Source organism: Stegostoma tigrinum, chromosome 2 (genome assembly GCF_030684315.1).
Source record: "Stegostoma tigrinum isolate sSteTig4 chromosome 2, sSteTig4.hap1, whole genome shotgun sequence".
NCBI classification, from domain to species: Eukaryota; Metazoa; Chordata; class Chondrichthyes; order Orectolobiformes; family Stegostomatidae; genus Stegostoma; species Stegostoma tigrinum.
The window spans coordinates 68,913,512-68,926,804 of NC_081355.1; the positions used below are offsets into that span (position 1 = coordinate 68,913,512).

The 13,293-nt window shown below is 48.6% G+C and overlaps 1 protein-coding gene across 4 annotated transcripts in view; it reads right to left on the reverse strand.

Moving 5' to 3' along the window:
- dgkb (diacylglycerol kinase, beta) overlaps nucleotides 1-13,293 on the reverse strand; it is a 752,355-nt gene that overhangs the window by 460,911 nt on the left and 278,151 nt on the right. For all 4 annotated transcript variants that reach the window (XM_048520589.2, XM_048520551.2, XM_048520559.2 and 1 more), the window contains exon 14: nucleotides 8,943-9,059. In XM_048520589.2, the coding sequence (XP_048376546.1) occupies nucleotides 8,943-9,059 (117 nt within the window). The remainder of the gene's footprint in view (nucleotides 1-8,942; nucleotides 9,060-13,293) is intronic.

Genomic DNA, 13,293 nt, shown 5'->3' on the forward strand with positions numbered 1-13,293 from the left:
TGGAAATGAATCTTAACATGCAACAACACTGCCACAATTATCTACCACAATGTTAGGTCGTGTCCTGCTGAATTTTGCTTTACTGACTGCAACCAACCAGCAGCTACATAACAGCTGTTTGTGTGTGTTTTAAGACAATCTGAATGTTGCTGCCATGGACCACATACAAATGTAAAATGTCACTTTTACTGAGTAATGACAAAGGTACACATAATTACAGTTGTAGAGCTTTCATGTTTGAGGGAACAGTTGCAAAACTAGTGCCCGAGTAAAATTCTGATAGTTCATAAGCTGTCCCCAACGTCCAGGAACAGCAGGGAGAAGCATTCACTGGAAAAATAGGAATCCAATCAAAGGAACTAACCTATTAGAATAGGTCATAAATTTCTGAGCATAAAACTGAAGCCCTTGATTAGAATTGTAGAGTCATAGAGATGTACAGCACGAAAACAGACCCTTTGATCCAACTTGTTAACTCTGATCAGACATCCAAAATAAATCTCGTCCTATTTGCCAGCATTTGGCCCATATCCGTCTAAACCGTTCCTATTCACACACCCATCCAGATGCCTTTTAAATGTTGTAATTGTACCAGCCTCCACCTCTTCCTCTGGCAGCTCATTGCATAAACAGACCACCCTCTGTGCCCCTTATATCCCGTTTATATCTTTCCCTTCTCATCTTAAACCTATGCCCTCTAGTTTTGGATACCTACACCCCACGGAAAAGACCTTGTCTATTTACCCTATCAATGCCCCTCATGATTTTATAAAACTCCATAACGTCACCCTCAGTCTCTGATGCTACTGGGAAAATAGCCCCAACCTATTTTGCCTCTCCCCATAGCTCAAACCCTCCAACCCTGGCAACATCCTCTTAAGTCATTTCTGATCCCTTCTAGTTTCACAACACCCATCCTATAGCAGGGAGACCAGAATTGCAAGTAATATTCCAAAACTGGTTGAGCCAATGTCCAGTACAGCTGCAACAAGACCTCCCAACTCCTATAATCAAAACAGTGACCAATAAAGGCAAGCAACCAACCACTTTCTTCGCTATCCTATCTACCTGCGACTCCACTTTCAAGGAACTATGAACCTGCACTCTGAGGGCTCTTTACTCAGCAACACTCCCTAGGACCTTACTGCTAAGTATTTAAGTCCTGCCCTCATTTACCTTTCCAAACTACAGCACCTCACATCTATCTAAATTAAACTCCATCTGCCACTCCTCAGCCCATTGGCAAATCTGATCAAGATCTCTGGATGTGAGTTTGCTCGCTGAGCTGGAAGGTTAGTTTTCAAATGTTTCATCACTTTTTTTTATTTGAAAAAATATACTTTATTCATAGAATGTACAAAAAATAAAACATTTATAGACCTACCCAGTCATCCAAGCCGCTCCGGGTTACCCAGGCGGTACATACACCAACTAAAGGCAAATTCAAAACAAAGAAGAAAAAAAAACAAAGCAAAGAAAATACCCCGGCAGTCGCCTCCCCGCACAGTCCCCATTGGCCCCCTGACCAGTTGGGGAAGGCGCCAGCTGGGCCCAGTTACCAGATAGGGCCCTTTTTTCTATTCTGGACGAGGGGTTTCATACCGTGGTCTTTCCCCACCGCGCCTTGGCGGCGGCTGCCCCAAGCTTGAGCGCGTCCCTCAGCACGTAGTTCTGGACATTGGAGTGCGCCAGTCTGCAACACTCGGTCGGGGTCAGTTCTTTCAGCTGGCAGACCAGCAAGTTGCGGGCAGACCAAAGAGCGTCTTTCACCACATTGATGGTCCTCCAGGTGCAGTTGATGTTGGTCTCGGTGCGTCACGGAGCTCCTCGGGACGACCCTCGACAAATGCCACTGCATTCCCCTCCAGACCTCCTGCGCATAGGCACACTCCAGAAGGAGGTGATTGACAGTCTCCTCCCTCCCGCAGCCGCCCCGAGGGCAGTGTGCGGTGGCGCAGTGATTCCGGGCATGCATAAAGGATCTCGCTGGCAGAGCCCCTCTCACCGCCAGCCAAGCAATGCCCTTGTGCTTGTTTGAAAGTTCTGGCAATGCAGCAGTCTGCCAAACGATTTTGGCAGTCTGCATGGGGAACCAAACGACGGGATCCACCCTCTCCTTTTCCCGAAGGCTCTCAAGGATACTACGTACTGACCACTGCCTGACGGCCTTGTGGTCACAGGTGTTTCCTTTCAAAAATTTCTCCATGAAGGACAGGTGGTACGGGATGGTCCAACTACTCGGACCGTTCTGCGGCAATGAGGCCAGGCCCATCCTTCGCAACACCGGGGACAGGGAGAACCTCAGTAAGTAGTGACACTTGGTGTTTGCACACTGAGGATCTACGCACAGCTTGATGCAGCCGCACACAAAGGTGGCCATCAGGGCGAGGGTGGCGTTTGGTACGCCCTTTCCCCCATTTCCCAGGTCTTTGTACATGGTGTCCCTGTGGACCCGGTCCATCCTCGACCCCCAAATGAAGTGGAAGATTGCCCGGGTGACCGCAGCGGCGCAGGTCCAGGGAATAGGCCAGGCCTGCGCCACGTACAACAGTACCGAAAGCCCCTCGCACCTGAAAACCAGGTTCTTACCCACGATGGCGAGGGACCGGAGCGTTCACCTGCCCAGCTTCTGCATCAGTTTGGTGATACGCTCCTCCCAAGTCTTAGTGCACACCCCAGCTCCGCCGAACCAAACACCCAGGGCCTTCAGGTAGTCTGTCCTGACGGTGAAAGGGATGAAGGAGCGGCCGTCCCAGTTCCCAAAGAACATGGTCTCGCTCTTACCACTACTGACTTTGGCACCCAAGGCCAGTTCAAACTGGCCACAGATGTCCAACAGTCTACTCACCGACCGATGATCGGTGCAGAAGATGGCGACGTCGTCCATGTCCAGGGAGGTCTTGACCTGAAGGCCTCTGCTGCCTGGGATAGTCACGCCCTTCAGGCGCACGTCCTTCCTGATGGATGCGACGAAGGGCTCCACGCAGCACACAAACAAGGCAGGAGAGAGTGGGCAGCCCTGACTGACTCCAGATCTGACGGGAAAACTATCCGATTCCCACCCGTTGATTGAGACTGCGCTAACAATGTTGGTGTAGAGCAGCCAGATCCAATTGCGGATGCCGTCCCCGAACCCCAATTTGGAGAGGACGTCCCTCATGTAAGCATGAGAGATCCTGTCGAAGGCCTTCTCCTGGTCCAGGCTGACGAGGCAGGTGTCTACCTGCCTGTCCTGTACGTAGGCAATCGTATCCCTGATGAGCGCGAGGCTCTCAGCGATCTTCCTGCCTGGCACAGCATAGGTTTGGTCAAGGTGAATCATCGGCTCCAGGACAGACCTGGCCCGGTTGGCTATGACCTTGACCAGGATTTTGTAGTCCACGTTCAATAGTGAAATGGGAAGCCAATTCTTAATTTCTTCCCTCTCCCCATTCCCCTTGTAAATGAGGGTGATGATGCCCTTCCTCATGGACTTGCACACTTCCCCTGCCCGAAGCGCACTATTGTACACCTCCACCAGGTCCTGGCCAACCAGGTCCCACAGAGCGGAATACAGCTCAACCGGTAAGCTGTCGCTCCCGGGAGTTTTATTCCTCTCTGAGGACTTGAGGGCTCTGGTCAGCTCGTCCAGGGATATCGGCCGGTCCAGCCACTCCCTCGTGCCATCGTCTAAGACCTCCGTGATAGACGACAGGAACGACTCATAGGCCGTGCTGTCCGTGGGCTTCGCGTCGTACAGTCCGGCATAGAAGGGTCTGCTGATCCTCAAAATGTCGGGCTGAGACGACATCACCGAGCCGTCGTCCTCCTTCAGCCGGCTAAGCACAGAGCTCTCTTTGTGCACCTTCTGAAAGAAGAAATGCAAGCACGTCTCGTCCTGCTCCACGGAGCGGACTCTGGACCGGAAGATTATCCTGGAGGGCTCCGTGGCAAAGAGCGAGGCTTGCTGGCCCCTCACCTCATGGAGGTCCTCCGTGACATCGACCCCCATCAACTGCAGAAGGAGCAGGTTCTGCACCCTTTTCTGGAGTCACGACAGCTTTCCCCGCCTCTCTCTCGCCTTCCGAACACCCTTGAGGACGTCACCCTTCACCATCTCCCACCAGTCACCTGGAGATTCAAAGAGGGGTTTCACGGTTCTCCAACCAGCGTACTCCCTCTTAAGCTCCTCGACGTTCTCTGGGGTCAACAGAGTCGTGTTGAGCTTCCACGTCCCCTTGCCGGCCTGCTGGGCGTCCTGTAAGTGACAGTTGTCCAGCAGGAGGCAGTGGTCAGAGAAGAACACCGGCTCGACGCCGGTGGCCCTGACCGAGAATGCCCGTGACACAAACAAGAAGTCTATCCTTGAGTGGATAGACCCATCTGGCCGCGACCAGGTGTATCTCCGCTGCGCTCTGTCTGCAGGGGTGCTGAAGACGTCAAGCATCTTGGCGTCCTTCACCGTGCCCATCAGGAATCTGGACATGATGTCCAGTTGACTCCCCCCACCTGCTGTCCCCACGCCGGATCTTCCATCTGCATCAATGATGCAGTTGAAATCTCTGCCTAGGATGACCGGCCTGGACGTAGCCAGCAGGGGTGGAAGCCGCTGCAGGACGGCCAACCGCTCACTCCGTACCGCTGGGGCGTACACGTTGATAAGCCTCAGGGGAGCATTCCTGTAGGTGACATCTGCCACTAGGAGGCGCCCCCCCCCCCACCACATCCTGAACTTGAGAGATGGTGAAGTTGCGTCCCCGCAGCAGAATAGCCAGGCCCGAGGAGCGACAGTCGTTACAACCCAACCAGATCAAATGCCCACAGGTCCAGGTGCCCGACCATTTCCCGTACCTGCTGAGGTGCGGTATCCTGCACTCCTGCAGAAACAGGAGGTCTGCCTTGACAGTGGTCAGGTAGGCCAATGTGGATACACATCTTGTGGTGGACTTGACGCCGCGCAGATTAATGCTCGCAACTCGTACCCCCATTGTGGGCAGTGACCGCAGTACCCTCCCCAAGTCCAAGGTCCAGCCCCTCCATTTGTCCCTTCATGCCCATTTCCCGGGCTAACTGCTGGACGCTCTCCGGGCTCAGGAAACCGTCCATGCTGCCTTCCGGGTGGCATCCCCCTGTCGGGGGGACGGAGGCAGGAGAGTCCGGCTCTGGGTCAGGCTGGGGACACGCTGTTTCCTCCTTCCCGCCTGAAAGTTCTGAGGGCCTTCCAGGGCCCCAGCGGCGCGTGGCTGGGTGTCGGAGGGAGCCTCAGGATGCCTCTCGTCACCTGGAAGCGGGGTGCTGCTTTCCTTCTCTCTTGAGATCTTTAGCTTCTGCTTTGGGTGGGCCTCCTCTGAATCTCCCTCGTCAGAGGAGCTCTTATAGCTCCCCTGTGGCTGCCTCTTCCCGCCTGATGCTTGCGGTTCCTGGGCCTGCCGGTGCACCTTCCTCCTCGCTTTCCAGACCATCGTCCACTCCCCTGGGTCACCTGTCGCCTCCTCCATCGACTCCAGGTTGTCGGGGGGCAGAGGAGCCTGCAGGGGCGCTCTGCTGGCCTCGGGTCCATCTTGGGGGGCTGGGCCCTCCTGCACGACCTGGCCCTCCTGCACATTGAGGGGGTCCTTGTAGGGCCCTGGTGCCTTCCTATCCTCCAGGGGGGCTTGCCCCACAATGCCCCTGCCGACGACCCGGGCGGAGGTGGTCCCCAGCCGTGGGCATGCCCTATAGAGGTGGCCCGCTTCCCCACAAAGGTTGCAGCTTTTTGCTTTTGGGCAATCTTTTGCAAGGTGTCCCTCCTCCCTGTAGTTCCTGCAGATGGTGGCTTTGCAGTCGGTGGCCACGTGTCCTGACCTACCACAGGCATGGCAGACTTTAGGTTGCCCTGCGTAGGTCAGGTAGCCCTTGCTCCCGCCGATCGCAAAGCTGGACGGTGGGTGCACGATGTTCCCATCCGCACCCGTCCTGAGTGTCACCTTGACCTGCCACTTACTGGTCCAGATCCCAAAGGGGTCCATGATGTTGGTTAAGTCCCCTTCCACCTTCACGTACCTTCCGAGGAAGGTCAGGACATCAACTGCTGGCACATGCGGATTGTACATGTGTACAGTCACCATACAACTCATCTGCTCCGGCATCATGAACAGCAGGACAGTGGTCAGTACAGAGAGGGGGCCCTCACCTCCTTTCTCTTTGAAAACCTCCAGGAAGCACTCGCAAAGCTTGGCACTCCTGAAGGTCACATTGTAAAAACCTCCTCCGGGGAAATCCTGCAGTCAGTAAATGTCCGCAGCAGCGAACCCACAACAGTCCAACAGGACCCTCTCCACGAAGAAGGTGCGGTCCACAGGTGCACCTTCATCCACCTTCTTCACGGAAACACAGATGGTGTTCCGGACCCCCTGACCTGAGGCACGAGCACTTGCCGCAGCCATCGTTGCAGGTTGGCTGCTCCCCTGAACCAGCGTTAGGCCGAAGCCAGCATTAAGATCCACCGGTTGCAAGGGTGCACAGCCAACCCGACGTCGTCCTTCCACCTCCAACACAGTCGCGCTCTCCTCTTCTCGGTCCACAAAAGAGTGGGTCTTTATCTTGTTCCGGATGTAAGCTGGTTCACTGAGCTGGAAGGTTTGTTCCCAGATGTTTCATCACCATTGTAGGTAACATCTACAGTGAGCCTCCGGTGAAGCACTGGTGTTATGTCCCGTTTTCTATGTATCTGTTTAGGTTTCCTTAGGTTAGTGGGTCATGTCAAACTTACATACAGATGAGGAAGGACACCACTTTGATTGGGACAACACATCCATCCTAGGACAAGCCAAACAGAAACACACACGAGAATTCCTAGAGGCATGGCATTCCAACCGGAACTCCATCAACAAACACATTGATTTGGAGCCAATCTACCATCCTCTGAGAAAAAGAACAGGAAACAACATCACCAACGCACGAAATGACATCACCAACCCAAGGAAACCTTAACAGATAAATAGAAAGCAGGATATAACACCAGCGCTTCATCGGAGGCTCACTGATGATGTTACCTAGAAGGGTGACGAAACATCTGAAAACTAACCTTCCAGCTCAGCGAGCAAACTCACATCCAGAAACTCAACCTGAGCTACAAATCGTCTCAAAACTCGCTGATCAAGATCTCATTGTACTCTGAGGTAACCTTCTTCACTGTCCACTACATCTCCAATTTTAATGTCTTCTGCAAACTTCCTAACCATACCCATAGTCGTATCCAAATCATTTATGTAAATGACAAAAAGCAGTGGACCCAGCACCGATCCTTGTGGCATAACACTGGTCACAGGTCTCCAGTCCGAGAAGCAACCCTCTACCACCACCCTCTCTCTTCTACCTTTGAGCCAGTTCTGTATCCAATTAGTTAGTTCTCCCTGTATTCCGTGTCAGCTAACGTTGCTGACCAGTCTACCACAAGGAACCTTGTTGAATGCCTTACTGAAGTCCATACAGATCACATGCATCACTCTGTCCTCATCAATCCCCTTGTTACTTCTTCAAAAAAACTCAATCAAGTTTGTGAGACACAATTTGATTGGACAGAGATAAATGTTACAAAAAATATCAATGTAAATAGTTAATTCCTTTCTGGATAGGTTGATGATACACAGCCTCTCATGACAGAAATGAGTCTGACAGCTTAGCTAGAGTCAAAGGTTACTATCCTCTGATTAGGAGACAAAGGGGCTGAAATGTAAATGGCCTTGTACTCCTCGTGGAACTGTGGGTGAAGCAAGACTTGAGACCAGCATTTCCCAAAGACATCAGCACCACCCTGAAGCATGGGATACTTAGCACCATGAAAATGAGCCAACAATGCCTGCAGGTAGACAACAGCATTATCTGCCTTGAGAATGCTAGAATGGCCAAGCACTATCACTCTACAAAGTCATGGGCATTGCCTCATGGAATTAAAGATGGCAAAATTCTGAAAGAACAATCAAATTGTCAATCCCAGAGGTGTCATTATTTTCTCATACCTCAAGGTATTTTGGGGCCTTTACTAAGCCCAGAGAGGAACAGACTACTGCATGCTCCTTTAGGATTTCACAGTAATTTTTTAATAGAGCTTAAGAACTCCCTGTCATTCAGGTGGACAACAGAGTCACCATTTGGTCCATCAGAATTTCCTGTCCTCCTCTCCACAGGCTGAAAGTACCACAAAACTGGGATTTCATCCCTTTTTTCAGAGCACGTGCCCAAATTCAGCTGTCAAACTGAGATGCACCCTGGCCCAAGTTTTTCTTTGGGGCTGTGGGGGCAGGCTTGTGTTGCAACAGAATCAGGTATACACAAGACATCAACACAAAAACACAAAGTGATAGAAATAGTTTGTAGGTCTGGTAGGATTTCATGAAAGAGAAAACACAGTTAATATTTTGAGTCAAAAATGTGTCTCCTTCAAAGGATAAGGGGAAGAAATGTGATGCATTTCATGCTGTTTCTTGACTTCAACCATTATCATTCACATCACCTTTTGTTCCATTACACCTTTGTTACATAATCATTCACATTCCAGATATTCCAGATCATCCCTTCTGTTCTTTCCAAGCTGCCCAACCCACTTCAACCGCACAAAACACATCACATCTCCACAAGCCTTGAGTTCCAAAGGAGAAATCATTGAATTCAAATTATTAACTCTGTTTTTCTTCCTGAAGATACTGCCAAACTGGTTGAGATTTGCAAGATTTTGCTTTGGTTACTGACTCTGTTACCCCACTTGTCTCACAGTGTCTAGCTCAACCATACTATAGTCACATTACTATCTCAGTTAGATATCTAAAGTCAGTGTGTTCTGGATAATTAATGAGCAGCTTGCCCAAAAACAAACAACTGCTGTAGAATGTATTCTGCATTTCTTAGCCTTCTGATATAAACAAAGTACACATCCAAAAGAGAATAACATAATGTAATGATTCTGGCATTATCAAACAACATACCTGGAGTCCCTGTCCATCCACAGTGACAGAGTTAGCTCTTTGAATTTTGGTGCGCTCCTCTGATTTTTTTGTTTGTTGGGAACTATCGTCTCTTTTCTTCACAGTCGATTGTCTTTCCTATTATTAAAATCAAAGACAGTGGAATCTCTTAATATTTCATTTCTTAGGAACAACACGATAGATTATGAGAGGCTGCAATTATTCAGGTTGAGTTGTCCATCATTAACTTGCAACATTTCTGCCATTTTAACAAGACTATTGTAGCTTATCTGACATCATCGTGGACAATTGGAATATCCCCTATAATGGCTGCTCAATCATTTACAATCCAGTGATAAGCTAACTCTCCACAAGCTTTTCTATCTCATTTGTAATGTCGCCGCGGAATGTTTCTGACCTCAAGAGACGTGCAATAAGATCTCCTGAAGTAAGGAATTTCTAAATATTAAAAATGGCTTGAGTTAAATTTGCACTTTTCAGCTTCAATCAATTGACTACAACTGAAGTTAGTTTTCATATTTAGATATTGCAGACATTCTTCTTTGCTTTGGCTCAACATTCAGTCCATTACACTACATGGGCTCCAAGCTTTAATACTATGAACGTACATCTTAGTGCTGACCCCATTGAGTTAATGCTGGGAACCTTATCTGCATTGACTCAGCAGCCATCATTACCGCACGTCTGGGAGTGCTCACCTCTTCCATATTGCCAACCATTCCAGAGATCAGTCACCATTGTCAGAACTGGTCCAGTCTTCTTCCATTCCTCCCCAACCCCTATGCATTTTCCAACTTAGGATCGGAGTTCACAAACCAATCCACAAAATGCAACATAATAAAATAATAAAGTGTGAAGCTGGATGAACACAGCAGGCCAAGCATCTCAGGAGCACAAAAGCTGACGTTTCGGGCCTAGACCCTTCATCAGAGAGGGGGATGGGGTGAGGGTCTGGAATAAATAGGGAGAGAGGGGGAAGCAGACCGAAGATGGAGAGAAAAGAAGATAGGTGGAGAGGAGAGTATAGGTGGGGAGGTAGGGAGGGGATAGGTCAGTCCAGGGAAGACGGACAGGTCAAGGAGGTGGGATGAGGTTAGTAGGTAGGAAATGGAGGTGCGGCTTGGGGTGGGAGGAAGGGATGGGTGAGAGGAAGAACAGGTTAGGGAGGCGGAGACAGGCTGGGCTGGTTTTGGGATGCAGTGGGGGGAGGGGATGAGCTAGGCTGGTTGTGTGATGCAGTGGGGGGAGGGGACAAACTGGGCTGGTTTTGGGATGCGGTGGGGGAAGGGGAGATTTTAAAGCTGGTGAAGTCCACATTGATGCTATTGTGCTGCAGGGCTCCCAAGTGGAATATGAGTTGCTGTTCCTGCAACCTTCGGGTGCCGTCATTGTGGCACTGCAGGAGGCCCATGATGGACATGTCGTCTAAAGAATGGGAGGGGGAGTGGAAATGGTTTGCGACTGGGAGGTGCAGTTGTTTATTGCAAACCGAGCAGAGGTGTCCTGCAAAGCAGTCCCCAAGCCTCCGCTTGGTTTCCCCAATGTAGAGGAAGCCACACCGGGTACAATGGATACAGTATACCACATTGGCAGATGTGCAGGTGAACCTCTGCTTAATATGGAAAGTCATCTTGGGGCCTGGGATAGGGGTGAGGGAGGAGGTGTGGGGGCAAGTGTAGCACTTCCTGCTGTTGCAGGGAAAGGTGCCGGATGTGGATTCTCCAGCATCTGCAGTTCCCATTATCTCTCACAAAATACAACATTTTTGGTCATTGTGCTGAGTATAGGGATTGAGAGGTCATGTTGTGGCTGTGCAGGACATCGGTTAGGTCATTTTTGGAATACCACATGCAGTTTTGCAGTTCTGGTCTTCCTGCTGCAGTAAGGATGTTGTGAAACTTGAAAGGGTTCAGAAAAGTTTTACAAGGATATTGCCAGGATTGGAGGGCTTGAGCTGTAGAGAGAGTCTAAATAGGCCAGGGCTATTTTCCCTGGAGCGTCAGAGACTGGGGGGTGACCTTAGCGAGTTTTATAAAATCATGAGGGGTGTGGGCAGGATGAATAGACAAGGTCTTTTCCCTGGGGTGGGGTGGTTCAAAACTAGATGCCATGGGTTTCAGGTGATGGGGGAAAGATTTCACTCAGAGTGTGGAGCATGTACGGAATGAGCTGCCAGAAGAAGTGGTGGACACTGGTACAATTACAACATTTAAAAGGCATCTGGGGGTATGAAAAGGAAGGGTTTAGAGGGATATGGGCCAAATGCTGGCATATGGGACTAGATTTATTTCCGATATCTGGTCAGCATGGATGAGTTGGGGCAAAGAATCTGTTTCCATGCTATATATCTCTGAGACTAAGAAGAAAACGTAGCACAGTTTTTGAAGCTCCAAGTGGCTTCCTTAGCCTATCACATTCTAGTGAAGCCTAGCATGTTCAAAATACACAGGAACAGGAGGCAAATTCATCTCAGGAAATGAAAGGCACCCTGATCATGATCTTGTGTTTGTGACATTTTACCATGTCTGCAGTGGAAAAAAAATGATGTATTGGCCCATATTCATATAAATTATGGACCTGAAAGGATTCTGCAGATATTTAAAAATGGCAGGCAGGATCCGATTCCTGCTTCCATTTCCAGCTCCCCTAATTTTAGACAACACAGAGTAAGGATATGTATCATAAACCTTTGTTTTGACCTGGCCAGATGTGTTGCTAGGTCAGAATCTTTTAGATTCAGTGCTTTTTGTGAATTCAGGCCAACTTTTCCATGATTCATGGTTCGCAGATCTTAACGGGTTTCTGAATCATAGTCTGAATTCGAAGACCTTTTGAAAGATATGTTCATAGGACTTCCCCATGCTTCTTCCTTGCAAATTTTTGTTCTCCTCTACCAATGGCCCTTAAAGCCCTCACATTACCCCAATGCAAGTTCAGGCTTTCACTTGTCAACAGCAGAATGAGAATGCCTGTTCACTACAACTGAGTGGAGAACAAATAATGGTTGATTAGCGAGGATGCTGCAGGACATTTGGTTAAGAGGTGAGAATCTCAAAAACAAATGAAGGATGGAAAGAAAAGAGGCAGACAAAAAAAGTCAGCTTTGACCAAAGAGACTCAAAATTCTGAAAATGTTAAGAATGCCTCGGAGACAAAAGCATTGGGTTTTCAGGGGCATTAGAAAATGCTGCAGTCTGAACACAGGCTTGGTGGAGATTAATGGGGGTGGCGATCAGAGGGCCGTAAATATGTTATTATGGCATATATTATCTGGAGTCCCATTCAGGGCTCCTATGTGATGTCACTGAAGGAAAGGCACACACTAATGCATTCACTCGAGAAAGTGACATTGAAGAAAGTAGGTGGGAAAGAATGTTTTTATATCAATAAATATGTTATAATAAAGTTAACAATTTATAGCAAGCAATTTTTTAAAGTTATTGGAACTACTCGAATCCAACAACACAATAATATGGATGTGGTGGAACTAGCAAGAAAATTTGTTGAAGATTCTAAAGAATTAGCACAGTCATAGAGCAACACAGCATAGAAGGATGCCATTCAGCTCATCATGTCTGTGCACACTCTGAAAGAGCTGTCACTCTCTTTCCACAGCTTAAAAGCTTTAGGCCTTTATTTAATTCTGTTTGAAAGTTTCTCGCAAATCTGCTTCCAACATCCTTTTATGCAGATTTGCATGCTAGATTTTAAGATACAGTAGTTTGTTCTCTAATATGTTAATCATTTGAATCATCAAAACAGTGAAATACACAAATTTTAACAAGATAAAGAAAGGTTTGTGCACCCAAAATTACCAGTCACTTTATTGAAAAAAAAGTTTTGGTCTGATCTCATCCCTGTGACCCTCTTCCAATTGGTGGTATCACAGCCAGGTGGTGACATATGGTGTTGGACGTCAATGCATTGGAGCTGGGGGACAGTGCTGGTGGTGTGTTGATGGTGTCAGGAAAGGGTGTTCTATGCAGTCTGGCAAACATGATATCCAGTCTATGAGAATTCTCGAATGTGTTGGTATTATCATTTAGTTCATATAATTGAGACCTAACTAATATGCCACTTGGAATTGTGCATAATTTCGTAATAATCATAGATCCTCAGAATGTTTCAGCTGTTTCCAGATACTCTAATATAGATGTTGATGACAATTTAAACTGCTTGTGGAGAGAAGATAATACAAAACGTCCATGCCCTTGGTCAGGTGGGCAAATGGGCGAAGGAGTGGCAGATGGATTTTAATTTAGATAGGTATAAGGAGTTGCATTTTGGTGGGGAAAATGAGGGAAGGACTTAGTACCTGAGACATAGATATAGAGCCGGAGACCTACAGTGT